We start from the raw sequence: 22,690 nt of genomic DNA on the forward strand, positions 1-22,690 counted from the left end.
GGCTCCCCTTCTGAGTAAAGGAACGGAACTACAACGCGTTCAGACTGGCTCTTTCAGAGCAGGACCTTGTAGGAGTCCAAGGCGAATTGATTTACGGTATTCCAGCTGTCCCCACTACACTCGAAAAGGGGATGTGAAACCTGATTGGCTCAGGTTTCTGGTCCGTATAGTAATTGTGGGTTAGATCCACAAGTTTGCCATACATGGCCTGATGTGGCCTGACCTACCTACTGGGGGCCTACCGAGGACAGCTTGGCGTGATTTGATTTGATTTGATCTAATACAAACCCATCCCCGGCCTGAAATTCATTTTAATTCGTTGAATTTTCGCAAGACACTGAGTATGATTTGAGAATTGGCATGTATATGCTTCGGGAGGCACCAAACATAGAAGAGCATGATATCGAGGTAAGATGGGTTAGGAAAAGATGAGGAAAGAGAGGAACAGGGAAGAAACATGGATTCGAAAGCAGAAGCTTTGCGTTCCTGTCTTTATGAAATAACCGTCGAAGGAACAAGTAGACAAGGCTCGCTTGCAATCCCAACTACGCTGCCATGTAGGCCGGTTTTTTTTGTTCGCTGGCGTGACATCCGAGTCTTGTTCGCCTGAAATGCTGGAATTTGGCCCCGGAACACCATTTCTGTGTTTGCGCCGACGGATTTCGGTCGTGTTGCGGTAGAATGTGACATTGATATTGAGTTGACGAGTCGATGGTATCAGGATGAGGGAAAAGGGTAGTCGATGTCGAGAACCATGTATCCAGTTTCAGAAACCCTCCAAAATAAAGACGATCCCACCCCATTCCAACGCCAATTGTGTAGACATGACCTTGGGTCCATGCGACTGTGGGATCGCATCATCTCAACCCTTCATCTCCTCGTCATCATCCTCGGCCTCGAAATCCTCGTCGTCATCGTCATCATCGTCATCCAAGTCATCACCCGCATCTTTTGATTTCTGCTCTGCCTCGGCCCAGTCGATCTGCTTGCGGCGGGTGCGACCTTGGACGATGTTGTTGGGGTCGATTTCTTCCATATCTTCGTCGTCTAATGAGAGTTAGATTGGTAAGAATTGGCGGGGCTAGGAAGAGCGCATGCGTGGTTTAGCGTGTGCGAGTCGGGTCGATGACGGGTGAGAGTGGGAAAATGTACCTTCTTCCTCTGGCTCGAGTGGCTGTGGCAAATTAGACATCAGTATGGCCCATTACAAACAAATATTTGGGTTCTGAATGTACCTCCTCAGCGACACTCTCATCTTCAGATTCGTCATCTTCCTCTATCATGTCTGGCTGCTCAACAGCCTTGCCCTTGCCTTTTCCTGTGTCGGCCATCTCGGTGCTGTTTTGAGACATCGCTTCTCCGTTCGCTGACATTTTTGTAGGCAGAAGAAGCAGGGGGAACCGCGACGTCCTGAATGAGGTGACCTTCAAGTTGGCGATCCGTTGTGGTTGTCGTTGGCAGGAGCAGCCGGTCAAGAGGCTTGAAATCTGAAATCGCGTCGCGACTGTGCCAAGACCGTTAAAACGCTAACCAAATAAGGAGATTCATTTATCACGTGATGAGATCCGATCTCAGAGTTCGTCCTCTGCGATACCAGTGCAACATCGTGAAGCCCGTGTCGAGGTGCCACAAAGTCGAGCATGGTCTGGAACGATGGATGTCCCGGTCGCGGCAAATATCCTTGGGGTGACAGGAGCAATTTGCTGGTCTGTTCAGGTGAGATGTTTCGTACAGATCTAAAGCATCGAGCTCATGAGAAAACTTTCCTCCTTCAGCTGATTCCACAAATCATCATCAATTACCGTCGGCATGACACAACGGGCTTGCAGCCTACCATGATGCTACTATGGGCCTGCGCCGGTATCCCATTAGGGGTATACAACATTGTGGAAAATTTCAACATTGCGTTACGAATCCAGCCGCAGATCTTGACCTGCTTGAGCCTACTCACCTGGATCCAATGCAAATACTACAGCAACAAATGGCCGCTGACCAAATCCCTGGCTATTGTAATTCCCGTGGCAGCTATCATGGGTGGCATTGAATGCGGGTTGGTTTTTGCATTGAGGAGAGCCAGAGATGATCATGTGGAATGGCCCATCACCTTTATGGCGATTTTGTCCGCATGTTTTCTTTCCGCCGGAGTGTTGAGGCATTACTGGGATATTTACAAAGAGAGAACCGTCCGGGGCATCTCGTTCATATTCGTGGCCATTGACGCCATGGGCGATCTGACTTCGTTGATTTCGATATTTTTCGAACCCGAGTTGGATGTCTTGGGGATGGTCATCTACGGATCAGAACTGGCTCTCTGGTTGGGCGTGTTTGCCTGCGGCGGATACTGTAAGTGGCGAGATGTCTCATGATTTTTGTGAGAGATCGTTTGCTAATTGTTTATCCAAACAGTCAATTTCCGGCCATGGCTTCGGCGACGGAGAGAAAGGCGTCCAGGTTCTAAGCGAGAGCGCGACTCAAGAGAAGGGAGCCGTTACAGCCGTAGTCGTGAAATCAACCTCAACAATGCATCAAGGTCAAGGCGATCTTCATCGTCGAGTTCTCGTACAGTGTTCCGGACTGCGTCAGCCATCACAGGTGAGGGTATAAGGGCAGGTCCTCATGAAGCCGTGAGGCTGCGGCCAGTGACGGTGGATGCCATATCCTGAAAGCTGGGCGTCTAGGTGTTGGATATGTAGAATAAGTATGTGGTACCCTGCCCACAGTACGTTCAGATTTTTTGGTTGCATAATCCATCCCACAATGTCTCGCCCTTCAAACCGTCTTTATCTTTCCTCAACTCAAACCGGATGAATGGGCAAGTAGAATGCAGTGAGAGGACAAGAGGGCGCACAGAGACCTCGATGAATTCTTACCCGTTCAGATCTAGACTCTCAAGTCTTCCAGATGACATGGGACTTCGTTTATATTCACTCAGACAACCTCTTCCACGTTGACCATCATTTTCCAGATGTAGCCTCCAAGAGAGCATGTTTTTGTAGGATGATCGCCTCAACCCGGTGTTGCGCTGGGCTCTGACTTTGCCGGCACCCTTGAGTCGCCTGGGGCTTCTGTCCCTCCATACACTATCATGGGATCTAGTTTGGCGCGTCAGAGACCCCTCCTTCCACCGTGAGCTTGTGCGCATTACCTGCTGCCCAAGCTCTGTTCCTCCGGCGGAATCTTCTTGCCTCCTTTATCCAAAGTCAGGACAGAGCCAGTCGGAGGATCTCGCATCGGCAGAAATCTCCATCAATAGCGCTACCATTTCCGTAGCCCTTTCTATGTCGCCCAACATTCTCTGCGTCATCCCACCCTGTCGGCTCCGCTTTGCCTAAACACTTCCCACTGCTCTGGGGGGCCCTCATACAACTATACGCTACTATTACCGCTCTTCCGACTGGCCGTCATCCGCTCCCGCGCGAGCGGCACCTGGGACACTCCTTTCTCAGAACAGAACCCGGCCACGGTGCCGTATGGTCCGGCCTCGGCGAGACAATAGAATACCAAGGTATGCGCCTACCATCAGATGCGAAGATGCATGCCTTTACCGTGGCGTTCTACGCGTGGCTATCGAAGAGAGGAAACATCGAGCCGAATCCAGTGAGATTAATGCCCGGGAAAGTCGAACGAGTGGCGCAGTATGGGCTTTAGCTTCTTGGGTCAGGAGGTATGGACGGATAATGTTCAGGAGGAATGGATGCGGCCCGTGAGAGTGCGGAGAAATTGCTTGCATGTCGTTGCCGTGACTGAATGCTGTCACTATTTTGAGGGAAATTTTTTTTTTTTTGGGCTTGTCTGTGTGTGCGTGTGTTAGATAGGAATTATTTAGACCTAGAGGCTCACAATAGATACATCTTTCCAGCAGTGTTTGGTAGATATCAGGCAACATATCAGGCAACGCTGGGAGTTGCTCAGCCTAATTCAGCCTCGTCCACCACTGATGGCATGGCAACGCCTAGCAACCATGACGGCAACGGGTTGATGGTTAGGGTTGGATGACGTAAATTATGCCCCTCCTAAATTTTTGGGCGACAGCGTTCAACTAGCTGTTAGCAGCCTCTAGCTATACCTATAGCTCCGGCTCAGGATCAGGTCAAACCGCGCTCACAACTACCATTAATCACTTGCGCAGCCGCATGGGCCATCCTAGTTACTATTCTCCGCAACCACTTGTAGCATGTAGACGTGCTTGGAACAGGCCAGCACAAGCTGGATATAGCAAGTGGGGGCTGGGAGCTTCTAGCTGTGTACTTGAACCTTCGATGGGCTTCGTTGACATTCCGCACGTCGCCAAGCCTACAACTTTTCGTTCACGGCGAGCCTGTGTCATTGCCTGATAAATATCCCACTCGAACTCTCACTCCTTTCTCCCAGACACAAATCAGATATTTATCAATACCATTTTTCTCGATCGAAAAGTCTTTGTCGGACTTTGACTTGGGTTTTTCTTTTATAATACTCCGTGTTTCCCTTCACAACCTCTCATCATGGCTCCAGCGATCGGTAAGTCAACCCTGCCACCGGAGGGTCAACGACGACGAGCTAACGGACCCTCAATAGGTATCGATCTAGGTACAACCTACTCATGCGTCGGCATCTTCCGAGATGACCGCATCGAGATCATTGCCAACGACCAGGGCAACCGAACCACTCCCTCCTTCGTCGCCTTTACCGACACCGAGCGTCTCATTGGTGACTCCGCGAAGAACCAAGTTGCCATGAACCCCCAGAACACCGTCTTTGACGCCAAGCGCTTGATCGGCCGGAAGTTCAATGATCCTGAAGTTCAGGCTGATATGAAACACTTCCCATTCAAGGTTGTCGACAAGGGTGGCAAGCCCGTCGTTGAAGTGGAGTTCAAGGGCGAGATAAAACAATTCACTCCCGAAGAAATCTCATCCATGGTGTTGACCAAGATGAGAGAAACCGCTGAATCGTATCTTGGAGGTACGGTCAACAACGCTGTCATCACTGTCCCTGCATACTTCAACGACTCTCAGCGTCAAGCCACCAAGGATGCCGGTCTCATTGCCGGTCTCAATGTCCTCCGTATCATCAACGAACCCACCGCGGCTGCCATTGCCTACGGTCTTGACAAGAAGGCTGAGGGTGAGCGCAACGTCTTGATCTTCGATCTTGGTGGTGGTACTTTCGATGTGTCGCTCTTGACCATTGAAGAGGGTATCTTCGAAGTCAAGTCCACTGCTGGTGATACTCACCTGGGTGGTGAGGACTTTGACAACCGCCTCGTCAACCACTTCGTCAACGAATTCAAGCGCAAGCACAAGAAGGATCTCTCCTCCAATGCTCGTGCTCTCCGACGTCTCCGAACTGCTTGCGAGCGGGCCAAGCGCACTCTTTCTTCTTCCGCTCAGACTTCCATTGAGATCGACTCGCTCTATGAGGGCATTGATTTCTACACCTCCATCACTCGTGCCCGTTTCGAAGAACTCTGCCAGGACCTCTTCCGCTCTACCATGGAGCCGGTTGAACGTGTCCTTCGCGATGCCAAGATCGACAAGTCCTCCGTCCACGAAATCGTCCTGGTCGGAGGCTCCACGCGGATCCCTCGCATCCAGAAACTCGTTTCCGATTTCTTCAATGGCAAGGAACCCAACAAGTCGATCAACCCCGATGAGGCCGTTGCCTACGGTGCTGCTGTCCAGGCAGCTATCCTCTCCGGTGACACCAGTTCCAAGTCTACCAACGAAATCTTGCTTCTCGATGTTGCGCCATTGTCTCTCGGTATCGAGACTGCCGGCGGTGTCATGACTCCTCTCATCAAGCGCAACACTACCGTCCCGACCAAGAAGTCCGAGACTTTCTCCACCTTCTCCGACAACCAGCCAGGTGTGCTCATCCAAGTCTACGAGGGTGAGCGTGCTCGTACCAAGGACAACAACTTGCTCGGCAAATTCGAACTTTCCGGTATTCCACCTGCTCCCCGTGGTGTTCCCCAGATTGAGGTCACCTTCGATGTTGATGCCAACGGTATCATGAACGTCTCCGCCGTTGAGAAGGGTACGGGCAAGTCTAACAAGATCGTCATCACCAACGACAAGGGCCGTCTGTCCAAGGAAGAGATCGAGCGCATGTTGGCTGAGGCCGAGAAGTACAAGGCCGAAGATGAGGCCGAAGCTGCTCGTATCGGTTCCAAGAACGGCCTCGAATCATACGCATATTCTCTCAAGAACACTCTCTCTGACTCCAAGGTTGATGAGAAGCTTGATGCCTCGGACAAGGAGAAACTCAAGGCCGAGATCGACAAGATCATCTCTTGGCTTGATGAGAACCAAGCCGCCACCAAGGAGGAGTACGAATCTCAACAGAAGGAACTGGAGGGAGTTGCCAACCCCATCATGATGAAGTTCTATGGTGCTGATGGTGGTGCTGGCGGCATGCCCGGCGGTATGCCCGGTGGTGGTATGCCTGGCGGTCCCGGTGGATTCCCAGGTGCTGGAGGCCACTCTGGTGGTGATGATGGCCCAACTGTCGAAGAGGTTGACTAAATGTCTTCAAAAGCATTTGATCCTATGTCAATCATACCGGCGTTGGGCGTTATCTAGGGAATGGGAAATGATACCTATTGCATGGCATAGATTCTTCGGCATCAGTTTTTGAGAAAGTCCGATAATGCGTTATGGAATGGTGATTGGTTCTCTGCGCAAAGTACAAGCAGGGAAGAAAGGTGAAAAGCCTTAGAATAACTTTCGAATGACATGTATGGTTCAATCAACCTTGTTCGAATTTTCTTCTAGTATACTTTGCTGTCGTCTCGAACATTTACCTGTTTTCGCCCAACTTTCTTCGTGACGTGACGCGCATATGGATCCTTGTAACAATTCCCAGGCCAAGTCCCGTCTATCCTGTGCCCAGGCCTAGAGCCTTGCAAGTGGACCTAGATATTCGATTTTACATACAACGCGGAAGCACATGTGGTCGATCTACCGCCTCGATTGAACCGGTTGACGACGCTTTGCTGTGTATCCGTCAAGGGCGAGCGGCTTCAAAGTTTATTCTTTTTTGGGGGGGGGGGGGGGGGGGAGGGGAAGTTGGAAGAAAAGATGAATAAGACAGAGGATTTCCGGAACCCTGGCGAAGGTAGGCAGTGACTGTTCGTCTTTCAGCAAAAAGTCTTTACTCGACGTGCTTGTCAACATTGGTAAAATCATCTGGTGCTCTTTGTTCCTTTCTATCGTTAGTGCTCCGGACTCCTTCAAATTCTATTGTCTTCAACATCCTGCCTTTCACTCTGGTGGCTTTCCTTTCTGGTTCAATAAACTATGCACACGACAGGAATTGATATACGCCTCACGAGTTCGGGAATTTGTTTTAACGCATTTGAGGCCGTGGCTTGATATCGCTGATTCATGCTGACTTGGAACCCTTTGTTCAGCTCGTCGTGCAGAATTCGTTCGAAGAGGCGAGTTACACGCCGCATGATATTGAAATATTTATCCAAGCTCCCATGCAAGCTGGACGAGAGCTTGAAAAGCTGAGATATTTGGCCATTAGTGGCTTTGCAGGTTTCCTGTACACTGGATTTACACAGTTTGAGCACGTACCTTCAGCATGTATAATGGCTGCATTCCTGCTCGGTTTCCCGGCCCAAACTCAACGATGGTAAGACGATCAGCATCCTCAGCTTTTCGCGGCGAGAATTTCAAATATTTCCAGATCGCCACGGATGGCAACAGATGTCAAAGACCATCTTAACGCTGTATGGGTGGATGGTCCTGGGTATGGCCCCCCACGAAACTACCCAAGTGCCGCCTTGGGAGAGCTCCTTGACGATGCTATAAGATAGAAACCAATTTTAATCACTCCGTGCCATCACCTGCAATTGCCTCGCTTTTCAACGACTCCAGAATCCGCTCTCTCACATGGTGGGCCACCAATCAAGTGAGCTTTCTCCTCCGGCCATCATGGGTTCGCCCTATAACATCAAGTTGGAGCTTCGAGGTACTGGCTAACAGCACGCTCTTACCAAAGCACTGGGCATTGGTCCGACATTATTAATCGTCAACCGGTAGGGTTTGGCCTGGTGGTGGTTCCGAACAAGATATCCACCAAACCTGCGGTTGGGCCTTGTATCGGCCTCACAAAAGTGGATGTAGGTCAACCCAGGACGTACTGGCACAAGACGCTCTTTCACGGGCTGATATTGGCTAGAGCTCATGAGGGCCTTCAACAGGAACAGTCCAAGCCTTCTCAATGAATGGTTGTATTATTGATGACTGGGAAGTTATCGGTGCGTGGATTCCGACCCCATTCGCTCCGTTAGGATACCTCTGTGGGGGAAATGGTCAGGAGATACATCAGAAATGCTCGCCGGGACCTAACCTAGGACGAAAGTCTGTTGGTTGGCATAGGAGTATCCACATAGCAATCTATTTCGCCGGATTTCGCACCCTCGATAAAATTCTTAATGAGTGCAAATGGCTTCAGGACAACTTTCGAAAAACGAAAAGAATCAGGCTGAAAGGTAAATACTACAATGCAGCCAATCGGATACAAATGTTTGCCCTGACAAGGCTGAACGTTCACTCAAATGAAACAAGTTCCCAGATTCAAGATGCGCAAATACATTAAACGAGTTCTCGTGACTGGTGAATCGTGGATTGTTATATAGCTATCGCTATTGCTGCCAATTGCAACTGCAACTCTAACTGTGAGGCTGAGGCCAGGCTGTCTAATGTGTCGTCGTACGGAGTCTAGGGTACGAGTATCTAGGCAATCTGTAAGAGAAGACACGGGTCCTCCTGGTATCAAACGTTTGAGGGAATCGGATCTCATGTCACCATCGCCGTTAAGCCGTTGAAGGGGAAATGTCAAAGCCCAGCCGTGGACAAATGCTCAACGCCCGGTCATACGGCGCAATGTTGATGTGAGGCAATGGTCATGCGCGCCGGTGTAAGTTAGATCCAAATTCGACAGGTCTAATCTTGAATCAATCCGCCGTTTACCAGCAACTTTGACCGTCTTCCGGACGCCATCTTCCCACGGTATCGACTCGAACGCTTCCAAGTTTTTCCATTTCCGTCACATTGATAATGCCTCTTCCGTCAAAGATCCATTTTGGTTCCTTCATGCTGTAGACGATACGCGCCCATTCCACGGGTTCGATGGAAATCGGTCCTTGAGAATTCGATTTGCAGTCGGGACAGTCCGTCACACAGGCAGGTGCAGCAGACAGTTCGTAGGAGGAGAATCTGACAAGGAAATCTTCATCTTCTGATTTGTGGAGCTTTGTGGAGTCGTCGGGTTGAGAATCTGATCCGGCTTCGCCAGCATGTCTCAGCTTGGCCATCGAGGTGATCTGATCGTTGGAGCTTCCATTTCGTTGTCTTGGAGCGGAATTTCGGAATTGGTCACAGTCGGTGATGACCAGGACGGCATTGGCTTCAGAGCAAGCTTGATAGGGATCGGCGTAGATTTTTACCAAGCTGGTATCGCCAACAGAACCCGCTGTTGACGAGCGGAGAGAATGAATCTCGCGTCGGATGTCTTCCTCCACACAGTACGGGTCAAAAATGGCGATTTCGGAGGGCTGTTCATCGAGCAATGATCTGATGACATCCACCGCCGGAGATTCTCGAGCGTCACTGGTATTCTTTTTGAATGCAAATCCGAGCAATGCAATTTTCCGGGCGACCAAATTTTCATTGAACCGTTTCAGAACTTTTCCGGCAAATCGACGGCGTTGCATCTCGTTGATGGAATTAACCTGACCCCAGTAATGGGCTACTTCATCTAGCCCCAGAGACTCTGCGAGATATGTCAAACTCGCGATATCTTTTCTGAAGCAAGAACCGCCAAATCCAAGACCGGCTTTCAAGAACTGGGGACCTATCCGAGCGTCCAGGCCCACTGATTTGGCAACCTCCTCGACACTAGCACCGGTCGACTCACAGATGGCACTGATAGAATTGATGCTGCTGATCCTCTGAGCCAACATGGCATTTGCCACGAGTTTGGAGAGTTCTGATGACCAAGCATTGATTTGGAGGATTTGGGAAGGAGCGATCCACGAAGCATAGAGGCTGGTAAGAGCATCGGCCGCAAGACGACCTGAAGGCGTTCCCGAAGAGCCAATAATCACCCGATCTGGCTCCATGAGGTTCTTGATGGCCGAGCCTTCGGACAAGAACTCCGGATTTGAAAGAACCTCGAAGGGTACACCGGGTCGCAGGACATCGAGCTGTATACAAAGGTCAGACCCCGTCAATCCCAAACCACTTGGACTGGTAGCCATACTGTTTTTCGGATGCGCTGTGCTGTTCCACAAGGCACCGTACTCTTCTCCACAATGATCGTGCCGGGTTTGGCAAATAGAGCAACGTCCTTGACGGCACCATCCAGAGCGGTCATATTGGTTGCTCGACCCGCACCCACTCCCGAGGTCTTGGTGGGGGTATTGACCGCCAGGAAAATCATGTCTGCCTTGGAGATGCTGGCTGGAGTGTCGGAGGTGAAGAACAGGTTCGGATCACGTCTGGAGACCGCATCTTCTCCCTGGGCGACGGGTGAGGCTGGCGTTTGATCCCTCCGTCTCGTGTTGACCGCTCCGTCTCTTGTCAACCGAACAATACTGTTCAGACCGGGCTCATGAATGGGGAGGTGAGCCGAGTTCCACCTCTCAATCCGACGTTGGTCTCGGTCTAGGACTTCGATGTCGATCTCGGGATTGTGCAAGGCTATCACCGCCGCAGTAGGGCCACCTGCAATCCCCCCAGATCAGTTCCAACCTCCTCCATCGTCCCGTCTAGGATGCAGATTACACATACCTACATAGCCGGCACCAATCACGCAGATTTTCTTGACACGGATGGACTCGGACACACCGAAAGCGCTTTCAGAGGTGACGGATGGGGTATCAACGCGTGATTCGGGGACTTGGAGTCGGCCAGCTCGCGGCTTGGGGTCATCCAAGATGGAGGACAACCGAGTCGCAACCGTGTCTTTAGGATGCGCAGGAAGAAAGAGAGGACTACTGTCCGGGGTTAGGAGTCCAGTGGAATCGTTACACGAGCTACCATCAGAAGTGCCAACGAGTGAAGGCACGAAATCCATGACGGCGGGGACGAGGGGAAAAGGAAGGAATGAAAGAAATTCGCAAAGTATGAAAACAGGGCATAGTTTCAACAAGGAAGGTCAGTCCAGTAGATAAGAAGGGTGTGAGGCGCACGAGGGGCGTCAAGGCGCGAGTCAAGAGGTAGGCTCAGCAGGGCAGAGGGCGAAAGGGGAGAATTGGCTGGAAACGGGCAAATTTCAACGTGCTTGCTCACATGGTGTGTTTTAGAGGGAGGGATTGAGCGTTGAACATCATGTGCATTCAGAGCATCAGAGCACGCGCAGTCAAGGCGGCTCTGTGAGTGGCTGAGGACGAGGATGGGCTGGACGAGAAGGAGGACGAAAAGATTGAAAAGGAATCCCAAGGGAGGAGGGCGAAGATGGCAAACATATCACCAACAGGAACGCATCCACCCACGTGGTGGCCGTCAGCACATATAACGCGTTGGATTTGTCGTCGCCAAAGTTGCCACCAGTCGGCCTTTTAAGTTAGCCAGCGACGCTTGCGAGCTTCAGAGTGCCAGGCAAATGCGGTCAAGGGGTCAATAAGGTCAAACGGGTCAACAGATTAAGACCATCGGACAATTGAGGAACGAGTCACGAGTGGCTGGAAAGGTTGGAAGAGAAAGGGAGAAAGAAAAACCGTCCAAATTCGGTGAGAATGGACGGTGGCTATCTAGGCAGTAATACATCGCTACCTAGGTATATTAATCAGGCCGGACACCCTGATTTCGAGGGACGAGAAATAGGTGGTTGAATTTGCCCCCTCGTCCATTTACATACCAGCAGAGATACCTCGATTACTGCTACTGGCTATTCCTCCGGGTAGGTACCGGTGCGGCTCCCCCTCCCTCCGCAAACCCTCGACCGCCCTCTCTGTGTCCTCGCGGCGCGCCTTTGAGCACACGTGATATGGAGATAAGATAAGACGACTCGCAGCTCGGAGTTCGGAAAATCTATTCATCCAGTCGCCTTCACCCTACCCTACCATGGCGGTCGAAACCATACCACGGCAGCCAGCACCACCGCCGGCACCGTCTGACCCCAAGCCCATCGAGCCGGCGCAGCCAAACCAAGACGAGTTCCCTTCTATCCTTAAGGGTCGGCGCGTTCTCCTCGCCACCGAATCCCTAGGGCCGGTCAACGGGGTCAGTCGCACCACGCTCAGCCTCATAGAATACCTCCGTCGCAATGGCGTCCAACTCGCCGTGGTTGCTCCTCATTCCAAAGAGAGCAGACTCCGACCGAGCGGCAACGGCCTCTCTGAACTGCGTCTGCCTGGCTATCCTCTGCCCTACAACCCTGATCTGACCGTGGTCTATCCTTTCCAACTCGATGATGTGTACAAGCGCACGTTCAGTCCCGACGTCGTCTATCTGGCCAGTCCAGCTTCCACCGGCTTTCAAATGCTTTTGCAGATCCGCCAACTCCAAGAGCCTCCGGTCGTCCTCCTGAATTTTCAGACCGATCTCTCTGCGTACAGTGAGATTCTCTTTCCGGGTCCGGTTGCTCGTTTTTCTGTCTGGCTCTTGGCGGTCGTGCAGGGGTTTCTGTTTAGCCATCGCACGGTCCATACGATCTTTTATCCTTCTTCCGGAATTCGGCGCTATCTGGAAAAAGCGGGTGCCCCATCAAGCCGCATGGTCCAACTCGGTCGGGGGGTGGACACTACTCTATTTGATCCCTCCCGCCGTGATCACGCATACCGCGAGGAGCTTGCCCCCAATGGAGAGATCATTTTGGTGTGCGTATGTCGACTGGCACCTGAGAAAGGCTTCGAATTCCTGGCCCAAGTGGCCATCAAGTTGCTTGAAGAGGCCTTTCCTTTTAAGCTCCTCGTGGTGGGGGGCAATCTCAATCCGGCGGTGGAAGATGAGGTGCGTCAGCTTTTCGATCCGGTCAAAGACAACGTCGTCTTCACGGGCTTTTTGACGGGTGTGAATCTTGCCCGCGCCTACGCCTCGGGTGACGTGTTCCTGCACTGTTCCATCACGGAAACATTTGGTCTGGTGGTCCTGGAAGCCATGGCCAGTGGTCTTCCTGTCATTGCCCGTGATCAAGGAGGTCCATCGGATATTGTGCAAGACCAGCAGACGGGATACCTGGTACCTCCCCACGATCTTGATCTCTTTGCCAGCTTGGTCAAACGTTTGTCCGTCAATGCTGTTCTCCGTTCCGACATGGCTGCTGCCGCCCGAAAATTTACGTGCGAGACGACCTGGGAGAAGATTAACAGACGTGTTGCATGGCAGATAGCCGAGGGATTAGAAAAGCACCTTCAAAATGTCCAAGCAAAGAAGAAAAGGCGACCCATTCGCAATTGGCTTGTTGCCAGATATTACGGATTTAAGGCAGGCATTATCTCACCGATGGTGGTCAGGTTTCGACTGCACCTAGCCATCATGCTGGTCTACTTGGTTTGGATGATGGCTGCCGTGGTTTTGATACTCTATGGCAACAAGGTTTTCTCCCGCGGCTGGCATCTATTGTCGAATCTTCCTCTGGTGTTGCAGGAGTTTCACTATCGAACCTTTAAGCAAGGACTTCGAGATGCAGTTCAGAGAATGGTCGCAAACCAATGATGATATGACACCCCAAATTGCGACAACTCATCCGAAATTACGAATTTAGATATGCTGGTTTGGTTTAAGAATGGAATCACGGTGGCTTGTGTCGACGAATAGAGTTACAAAGAGACGTCAGCTGCCCAGCAAGATTGCATGGCCCATGCTCACCATACGTTTACTTTTATGATTTTGCTTAGCTGGTCTAGAGAAGAACTGCGAGGGAGTGAATTTGCGACGAGAGGAGACCATACAAACGTTGAAGGGGGCACTGAGTCTACAATCTGGATCGTTGGAGGGTTGGGGAACTTGAGGATTTGTTTTTGGTTCCCTCAACAGCCTGATTCCCATGAAGAATGCTGCCCCATTTCCCAAGATGAGGAATGACTCGGTATGATAAGCATTTCGGAGACTCTTGCCGCCTTCACAATAGTTACGATATCAACTACATACAATGCCAGATACATCCATTCACTCAACAGATTTTAGGCCTCTCATCTCCTTGACATATGAGCCAGCCAGTCAGAGTCCAAAGGCTTTACCTAGGCCAAAGTACAGACGAGCCAGTTCAATCAGCCCAGGCGGAGGATGCCGCAAGATGCTAGTGGTAGAACATTTCATTGCGAAAGGCTGGAGAACTGTGAGCTTGAGCGGCAGCTTCCGACCTCTCCCCTATTGGGCCTTCCTGACCACTCCTACCAGATGTCATGATTGAGAACCCGCACCTCTCGGTAGACGCTGGCCCAAAATGCCCTCTCAACTCGCTGTGATCTGGCGCGTCCTTTCTGCATGCGCGGCCATGTCTCGGGTCCCGAGTGTGATGGATGCCGTCTAGTTTGTTGCGAGAGTCCAAGGGAACAACAGCTCCAAAGAGAGCAAACGGCGAATAGCCACACCCTCCTCCAGCGAAAGATCTGAATCAGAATCTCAAGGTCTACCACCTACTCGATCAGCCCGTGCGAACAGGCTCATATTCCGAAGACGTCTATCGTGTCTTCTTCCGCTGACAGGATTATTTGGCCGCGATCATCGAGATGTCTCCTTGCAGCTTGTACGACCAGATTCTACGCGGAGACCCTCGTGGCACTAGGACGTGGGCCTGGGGATGAAAAGAAAGCGGACTCAGTCGAGGTCCTGGCCGCCACGATCCTTCTCTTGCGACATAAGTGTTTAACCCTGACGACTTGGACAGAGCTGGATCCGACATTCTCAAGGCTACAGACGTTGATAGGGGGAAAGGGCCGGAATATTTCAACGGCCACGGCACTCGAACGCGCGCCTTGTTCGCCTGGGCGAGATCACTGGATACTGTTCAACAGCCTTGGAGGGGGGCGACGAGAACAAACAAGAGGTCTCCGACTATATCTCGACCTGCACAGGAGTACTTCATGCCTGACGGTGTTACTCTGTGCCACGAGACCGCTGCACAGACACTAGACACTTTTGGTCGCCGGAGTGATAATTGATTCTGCGATAGAAAGTTGTGACAATAAACCATAGCAGTCCTCCTGTTGACGAAACAATCCACTGGGTGAGCTTGCTTTCTATTCGATTTCAGCCCGTTATCGTGGAACAGAATATGATCTTCCCCTTTTTGTTCGAAACGGCCCGTTGCATCTGAGACTGATTTAGTCGGGCAACCATTTTGAGCTTTCCAACCGTTGATAATCTTCAAGAAACACTTACCGATTTCTTCCACATCATTACTCAAAGACCTTTAGAAGAAACGCTTGATGATGTTTCGAATAGTGCCAAATATGGATTTACCATCCGGTCCGCCGCTCTGCCCATGCACTGCCGTGAGGTCGTGTTATTAGGGAGCTTTCATCCACACAGGCCTACCTACTATTGGACCGGTTCTTAGTATAATAATCGCGTGCATGTCCTCGGCGGGTGGCATTTTCTTCCAGTTGTTTCAGAAAGTTGGCCTCGGAACTAAGGACCTCCTTACCTGTTGAGAAAAATCAGTGGGCATCACCCTTCTTGGGTAAAGGGACATGGTAAACAAACGTGACAGGACTGAGAAACCAACAGACATCTTAATTCGGCCGTCTTGGGATTCCGATACGCTATATTGCTAAGTGCCAGCCCAGATGATGTAGAGCATCAGGATGGTGTGAGGCTCAGAGGGGAAGCTATGATCAGATTGTGGTCGAAGAATTTAGAAGTCTACCTTTGTTATATTTCCGGCTCAGGCTGCTCAAGGTCAAATTTGCCGCCTGCATGTGGTAGGGCTGGCGCTTTGGGTATCCATTGGATGCCCGAATAGCCGTATGAAATGCGAAAGTCGAGTTTGGAAATGGTTTCTTTTTTTTTTTCTGTGCGCCCGGCACTCTCCCGGGCGCGTGATGAAACGAAACTCCATCCGAAGTTCTTATCTTGTACATGATGGAGCCTGCACCAGAACTCTCAAGTCTATACTCTTGTTCCAAGCTGGTCTTGAATGAAGTAACTAGTCCCTACGACCGAGTACAGTTCAGAATGACTGCTTCCTCGAATACCTCTTCACAGCAGCCTTACTGTAAGCGAGGGTATATGCGGCTTGCGGAATATATGGCATGGGACCCTGCAATGGCAATACTTCCGCGTTTCCGCTCCTTGAACATATACAACCTGCTGCTATTGCAAGCAGAGATCTCGGAGCTCGATGAGGCTTTGACGAAAGCGGTGAAGGGGGCCGACAGCACAGATGAGCCCAGGAATGTCATCTCCACGCAGCTTAGACAAAAACTGGGCGAGTACAGTAAGTATCAGGCTCTCAAAGAAATTCGTCCACAGGAAATAATTTACCTGTTCGTCTTTCAGATCAGGCCGTTGTCAATCAGATCATCATCAACAATCAACCAAACCCTGGATGGGACAATCTTGCCGATCTTCTGAAATGGTTGAAGCACACAAGGGGCGGCAATAGCCAACTCAGAGGGCCAGGTGCAGACGTTTGGTACCCTCCTGAGATAGGTGGTCGGCCACATAACGATCATTCGGCTTTGGACGCCAGAAACTCGAGGAAAAGCATACTGGAAAAGCTTGTCTCCCGACACGGAAATCGGCTGCTCCGGAGGTTGCCAGGATCAATGATCAGTGTAAGTTGGTGGGCGTCCATCATTTCCTCCTTTGCTTCTAAAAACCACGTCAGAAGCGACCGTTCTTGCCTGAAGAAGGCTCAACCGCATGTACGATGTACAGCAATGTCGAATCCTTTGAAAAAATTGGCGACAATCTTGCCAGTTTCTCTGCTGCCATCCTAATGTTGATCCCCGTGGTGGTTTTGCATTTTCTCCGGAGCGCGAACATGAGGTTGCTTGTGATTGTAATCTTCTCTATTTGCTTTACAGCACTCCTAGTGACTACCACCAAGGCAGAACGGTCGCAAGTTATTGCAGCTTCGGCGGCGTTTGTCGCGGTGCAGGTTGTTTACGTCGGGAGTGCCTTGACCCAGTGAGCGGGAAAGAGACCCTGACTAAGGGGGTTGAAGACACGGTTTTGACATCTAGCTCTTCGAAGGGTGCTCTGTAACCTTTAATATCTCGTTCTCTTTCCCTAACTCTCTCACCCGGCGAAGATGCACCCGAACATGACGTCAATCATGTTGGTGGTGTGGACGACATGAACCAAGACAGCACCGAACCAACCAGGACACCAGCGAAGGTGACGACGGGATACCGTGACAGAACGAATGGCAACCCACGGAGCAGAGAAAGCTATTCGGTTGGCCTAGGCACCTGGTCGATTTGGACGGGACTTTGCGTGTCAAGCACGAAGAAGGCGGCGACAGGGCCATGGTTCAACCCACTACCGATTACGATGATCTGCTCAACTGGTCCAAGAGGCGTAAACTGCAGTCTTCTCTCATTGGCTTGCTGGCTGTCATCTCTGCTGATATCATGACCACTTTGTCGTCTGCGGCTCGACATAGAGGCTGACACAGGCATTCTGCTTGCAACCCTCAACCAAGGCGTTGGATGTCCGGTACCTTTTCTTTGGTTGGAGCAATAGAGATCCGGTTCGAAGTTCGCTTGCCACAGCGACAAGTAGGAACGGCTGGACACATCGCGTGCGTGACTTGCAGTCGCATGAAAAAACATCTGAAACACCCCCCTCTTATTCTCGCACTCATTCTTATCAAGTCCAAATCTTCACCTCTCGGCTAAAACATGACTTCGGATCTTCGGCTCTCACCGCAAGTCGTCGACGATTTCGTAGCTGTTGAAAAGACAGCAACAACTTTTTTGCGGGCAGGATAAGGGATAATGCAAAGGTGGAGGTGCACGATTCAAGGGATATAAAAGGCGCTCATGCCATTCGGATTTGAGTCGCGAGAGCATGCAGCAGAGCTACGCCAGAATCAGACCAGGAGCAGGGCTCTTGTCGTCCACGAGGAGGCCGCTAGCGTTAATTGGGTCCACTGGTGGACGAGGATGACAAAAAACCGACGGTGTGAAGAGGGGAGATCAGGCTGATTTTGGTGCGCAGAAGCCTCTATTGAACGTTCAAGAATGGTGACAATCAGTCGCATTTAGCACGCCGAAAGGGCTCGGCGAAATGGATAAAGCTGTTGGATCAATCATCCAGGAGTGACGGCAGGAGGCCGCGGACGAAATGGGCAGACCCCTATTCCTTGAGCCATTTCGATCATTGACCTTGGAGCTCCTTTGATATGCACACGTATCCGCTCACGCACCTGGTCAGGATGGGAATCTGGTTGCTCGAGCTCGAGCATGGCATGGCTCTCGACACTGCCTTGACTTTGCCGGAGGATAAATTGTCTCCGGCTCATGGCTTTTCCCCATACACACTTCCAATGTGCACCCATTTCGTCGGTCCAGAAATAAGAGCGCAAGATCTTCTCGAGCTGAGGCCATTTCCGTGCGACTGGGTAGAGATCCAAGACCCGATCCATGACCGTGTGTGAATCAGGCATCGGCACTACGCGTAGTGCCAATGCGCCAGCCACAGAAAGACTGGCCCAAATCAGACAGTGTTGCTCCTGAAGAGCTGAAGGCTTTGTGTGGAAGGGCAAGGTGGTGATAAATTTACGAAGTATAGGATCATAGAAAAGATTGAGTGGTGAAAGGCTTCGTAGCTGAAATAGATACGAAAGTAAACCAGAGGTTAAGTGATATTCGATGGGAACTGTGGACGTTAGGGACATGCGCCGCAATGACGATAAGAGCGTTTGGATCATTGATTGTCGACGATCCTCCCCATAATTAGGTGAGTCCGGAGACGGAGGCGTGAACATGCCATCCTGAAGACTGAGTGAGGTCAAAATGGTGGTGGCACCGGAAATTGATGACAGTACGTTGATCATTTGGACGGAGATCCGAGAGGCGAGGCACAGTTCTGAAAGGCCAGAAGGGAGCCTAGAAAGAACAAGGCATAGTTCTGGTGGAAATGGCATTTCAGGATAGGAAAGCGGCTGATCAAGTGTAAGCTCCTGAAAGGTCTCACTGAGATATCCGAGCGAGTCAGGAGGAATATCGGGTGGTTGCCCCGTCACGAAGGAACCCAGGGCCTTATATGCGGTCAAACCAAGCTTTACAAATTTCATCCAGTCCGATTCAGTTTCCCGATCCTCGTCCTCAGAGAGTGGTCCTCGGAGCTGAAGCATCTTTTCCAAGCCTTGGCAGTGCATAAGTACGCCGTGTTGGTTTCCGGTTAGATATTCGAGGGTCATGAGCATCGTGACGGTCAGCAGAGCGGCATCGTCGGTGCACTCTTTTGACTGCAGTGTGGCATTCAGTCCGGCGATGGCATTTCCCCGATGCTGGACGCAGGCGGAATCCTCAAAAATAGACCGTCCCAATGAAAGCAGGACAGAGGCTCGACACACCGCAATCATGGACTCGAAAAGAATCGCGTGTTTCAGCGCGAATGGGAGTAAGAGCGACAGGTGAGGGTTGACGGGGCCCGGAACAATAGATTTTTCCGTGTTGAAGCCTTTGCATATTGTGACAAAATAATCCATTGCGTCTTGGACGCACTCGGTGGCCTTGATGGGGAGAGTGAGAAATGGATCGACCCGGGTTCCGTTGGAAGGAAGAGACTGGATGGGTGAAGGCACCAGCGATCTGGGCTCCCTGTCAACATCCATTGTTTGGCGTTTGCGTAACTTCTTGACATCTTCATCTGAATTGTCATGCGAAGAGTTGGGAGGGTGCCACTGCACGAATGGATCCGGAGTGAAATTCTGCAATTTCTTGCTGGGGTCGTAGCTCCTCCATCGGATCCGTTTGTAGCTCTGGCTGCGGCAGCTCTGGATTCCGGCCTTGGGCGTGGATGGCAGAATTGATTTGAAAGAGGCCGACGAATCTATGACGGTCATACTCGCAGTCTGTTAAGTATGGATGGATGGATGGATTGATCGGTCGAGACAATCCTCTTTGCACCGCGTGGTCGGTGGTAGAGAAATTGCCACGAAATTTAATACCAAGAACGGCTGACTAAGAGACTGGAGAATCGGGACATCTCCTAGGAGTTCAAGGCTTGTTCTGCCCAATTGATTGTTGCATGAGCATTCACCTTGTTGGATTAGTTTTCATGGTCTCCGCTATACATTGCTGGCTGGATAATCCATGCCGTTGAATGGCTCGACGTCATTTTCATCATCTTCGTCTTCTTGCTCATCCAGGGGGTCATCACCTTCCTCCGGTTCACCATACCCTGCGGCTATATCAAGCTCTTCCAAATTCAGACTGTCCTCATTGTCAATGAAGCTGGGCCTCGTGCGCTGTTTTGTCTTGCTTAGTCTCCCTTTGCCACTCCCGCCAGCTTGTGGCAACGTGCCCGTCATCGTCCGGCACAAACTTCGATAGGCGCTCGCCCATTCGAGCTCCTTTTTTCCAGCATCCTTTGGCATGTATCCCGCTGCAGGACCACTGAGTTGCTCGTTGGATGTTTTCATTCCTAATCCATCCCATTGGTCAGGTAACTTCAAAAACCTCTCCAATGCCGCTTCGTCCATTGCTTCACCGCTGGTGAGTGCATCTGCCTTTGCTTTGAGAGCCACGCGAATCTTGGCCATTGTCCCGTTGCTGTACCAACCGAAATACCTTGTTTCACACTCATTGCGGATGTAAATGTCTGGCGTGTCCACCAGGGATTTGAGAAGGGGATCTTGCAAGTCACAGAGCTGCCAACTCTGTCCGTCGTAGGGCATCCTCTGCCTACCAGTGAAAATGTGAGATCTCCTGTCGTTACTGCGAGCCCATCTTCGTGCGAACTCCTGTCGCGCACCCGTCCTGTCTCGGTCCCGCGGTAGTAATTGAATCAGAACACTCTGGTACTTGCGATACGAGCGATCGGTTCGGGGATCTACTCCGTATCGGCACAGAGTATCCCTCCACGGGCCTGAGCGAATGGAAAATGCAAGATATGCGATAAGAGGCCGCGCCAGATAGAATGGGGCATCATCAGGAAACTGGTTCATCAGAGCTCGACGAGTCCAAATTGGCCGCTCTTCGAAAAGATCACGCATGAGTTGGTACATCTTCTGGTGACTCTCTGGGAGCTGGGACAACGGGAGACATTTTGGATTTGGTTTGACCGGCCATTCCTTATCACCGTACTGAACTTGATATGTGAAGAGTTTCGTGGGAGCCTGAGTGTTGCGCAAAGTCTGTTTTCCCGTCAAAGGATCTACCACTGCCTTGACGGCCGGGTTCTGACGGTACGTATAATTGACCGGGAGGCCTTGAGTTGAGAGTACTGGAGGCGGAACAGTCTCCGTATCTGTCAGGCCATAAGTGCGCGGAAAGTCCCACTGTTTGATTAGCGGGTATCGCTGTGGAAAGATCTTGGCCTGCAACTCATTGAGAAAGAAAGATCCTCGGGTCGAATACGCAAAATCAGGCATCGTTCGCCATGTGTGTGTCGAGTGGATGGCACCCAAGGGCTCGACGCGACAATTTTCTGGATGGTCTCTCAGCGTTTGAAGAAGGTGGCTGACATCTTTTCTCGGAGCCGCATCCGTAGAGTGCTCAATAAATGGATCATCAGAACCACGCTTTCGTTTCCTTCCAGTTCTCTTTGGCACGGTGAATTTCAGGAGAAGATTGTTAGTTTTCATGTTATAAGATACCACAGGCTTGCTTGCCGGATTCTCAGGTCGGAACCTCAGTCCTAACGGTTTATCACTATTCATCTCCAGACCCTGGGCTACTTCTCTGGAGCCGCCGATCATCCGGAGAGCTCTTCCCGGATTTTGGACTATGCATGGGTGCTCGACAGAGAGAACGGGCACGGCTGGAACAGGATACCAGGGTGCGGCAGGGGTTCCTTTCGAGGATTCAGACATGTTGAACAAGTTAACTGGTAAGAGGGTAGGTCCTTTGCCTTTTGGATATGGATTAAGTGGCCGGGAAGAATATTTCTGCGGTCCTTGGCTGATGAGAAAGGGAGGAAACTCGGGATCGACTTGTGTACCCTGGATTCTGGAGGCGGATGATGAGATCGTGAACATGATCAGAGGATCCTCTAGTTCGAAACTTGGAAAAGATTGGTAGACAAGGGCATGATTAATATTGGTCTTGGCGATTGCATCGGCGCAGGCGCTCGTACCTTGGGCCGGCTTTCGGCAACCTGGGATTTTCAAGAGTAATTATGAATTCGTCAACGAAGTAAAGGTAGTACCATTGAAATGAGGCTAGAATACGTAGGAACCACCATCCAAAACTACGGAATCATACACCAGATTGCCCGCCTCAAGGGAAAATTCTAGTCACGTGATTAAATGGCACCGAATCCTTGCCGTCTGTGGCTGAACCTCTCACACTTATTCGCGACGCAGACGCCTGATACTAGTTTGTTAGCCCCCGCTGCGCACCAATTCCATCCACCATCCAACGCAGTCAGTCACTCAATCACTCACAGATTGGATATTGTTTGTTCAATGGATGGACTGTTCATTACACCATTCACACTGAATTCACCAGGCTATATCCACCTTTCAACCGAAGGCTGTTGGTGATCGTGCCTTTCCACCGCACCCCCGACTTTCAGACACCGCACTCGAAAATCCACATCCCACCGCAGCTTGCGCGACCCTAGCTAAACCA

The 22,690-nt window shown here is 51.0% G+C and overlaps 8 protein-coding genes across 8 annotated transcripts; 4 read left to right on the forward strand and 4 right to left on the reverse strand.

Moving 5' to 3' along the window:
- Positions 1-862: 862 nt before the first annotated feature.
- Z518_00017 (uncharacterized protein) lies at positions 863-1,373 on the reverse strand (the record flags this gene model as incomplete). Its single annotated transcript, XM_013420621.1, has 3 exons — positions 863-1,047; positions 1,153-1,174; positions 1,236-1,373. The coding sequence occupies 3 exons, from the start codon at positions 1,371-1,373 to the stop codon at positions 863-865; spliced, it is 345 nt and encodes a 114-aa protein (XP_013276075.1).
- A 267-nt stretch (positions 1,374-1,640) lies between these two features.
- Z518_00018 (uncharacterized protein) lies at positions 1,641-2,663 on the forward strand (the record flags this gene model as incomplete). Its single annotated transcript, XM_013420622.1, has 2 exons — positions 1,641-2,343; positions 2,407-2,663. The coding sequence occupies 2 exons, from the start codon at positions 1,641-1,643 to the stop codon at positions 2,661-2,663; spliced, it is 960 nt and encodes a 319-aa protein (XP_013276076.1).
- Positions 2,664-4,484: 1,821 nt separating this feature from the next.
- Z518_00019 (hsp72-like protein) lies at positions 4,485-6,506 on the forward strand (the record flags this gene model as incomplete). The annotated part of the gene is made up of 1 exon (XM_013420623.1): positions 4,485-6,506. The coding sequence occupies one exon, from the start codon at positions 4,485-4,487 to the stop codon at positions 6,504-6,506; it is 2,022 nt and encodes a 673-aa protein (XP_013276077.1).
- A 2,453-nt stretch (positions 6,507-8,959) lies between these two features.
- Z518_00020 (uncharacterized protein) lies at positions 8,960-11,070 on the reverse strand (the record flags this gene model as incomplete). The annotated part of the gene is made up of 3 exons (XM_013420624.1): positions 8,960-10,198; positions 10,255-10,718; positions 10,785-11,070. The coding sequence occupies 3 exons, from the start codon at positions 11,068-11,070 to the stop codon at positions 8,960-8,962; spliced, it is 1,989 nt and encodes a 662-aa protein (XP_013276078.1).
- A 989-nt stretch (positions 11,071-12,059) lies between these two features.
- Z518_00021 (uncharacterized protein) lies at positions 12,060-13,652 on the forward strand (the record flags this gene model as incomplete). The annotated part of the gene is made up of 1 exon (XM_013420625.1): positions 12,060-13,652. The coding sequence occupies one exon, from the start codon at positions 12,060-12,062 to the stop codon at positions 13,650-13,652; it is 1,593 nt and encodes a 530-aa protein (XP_013276079.1).
- Positions 13,653-16,115: 2,463 nt separating this feature from the next.
- Positions 16,116-17,076, forward strand: Z518_00022 (uncharacterized protein; the record flags this gene model as incomplete). Its single annotated transcript, XM_013420626.1, has 3 exons — positions 16,116-16,377; positions 16,440-16,717; positions 16,771-17,076. The coding sequence occupies 3 exons, from the start codon at positions 16,116-16,118 to the stop codon at positions 17,074-17,076; spliced, it is 846 nt and encodes a 281-aa protein (XP_013276080.1).
- Positions 17,077-18,198: 1,122 nt separating this feature from the next.
- Z518_00023 (uncharacterized protein) lies at positions 18,199-19,959 on the reverse strand (the record flags this gene model as incomplete). Its single annotated transcript, XM_013420627.1, has 1 exon — positions 18,199-19,959. One exon carries the CDS (start codon positions 19,957-19,959, stop codon positions 18,199-18,201), a length of 1,761 nt encoding a protein of 586 aa, XP_013276081.1.
- A 225-nt stretch (positions 19,960-20,184) lies between these two features.
- Z518_00024 (uncharacterized protein) lies at positions 20,185-21,930 on the reverse strand (the record flags this gene model as incomplete). Its single annotated transcript, XM_013420628.1, has 1 exon — positions 20,185-21,930. One exon carries the CDS (start codon positions 21,928-21,930, stop codon positions 20,185-20,187), a length of 1,746 nt encoding a protein of 581 aa, XP_013276082.1.
- Positions 21,931-22,690: the final 760 nt, after the last annotated feature.

The sequence above is a fragment of the Rhinocladiella mackenziei genome (genome assembly GCF_000835555.1).
Source record: "Rhinocladiella mackenziei CBS 650.93 unplaced genomic scaffold supercont1.1, whole genome shotgun sequence".
Classification (NCBI taxonomy): domain Eukaryota; kingdom Fungi; phylum Ascomycota; class Eurotiomycetes; order Chaetothyriales; family Herpotrichiellaceae; genus Rhinocladiella; species Rhinocladiella mackenziei.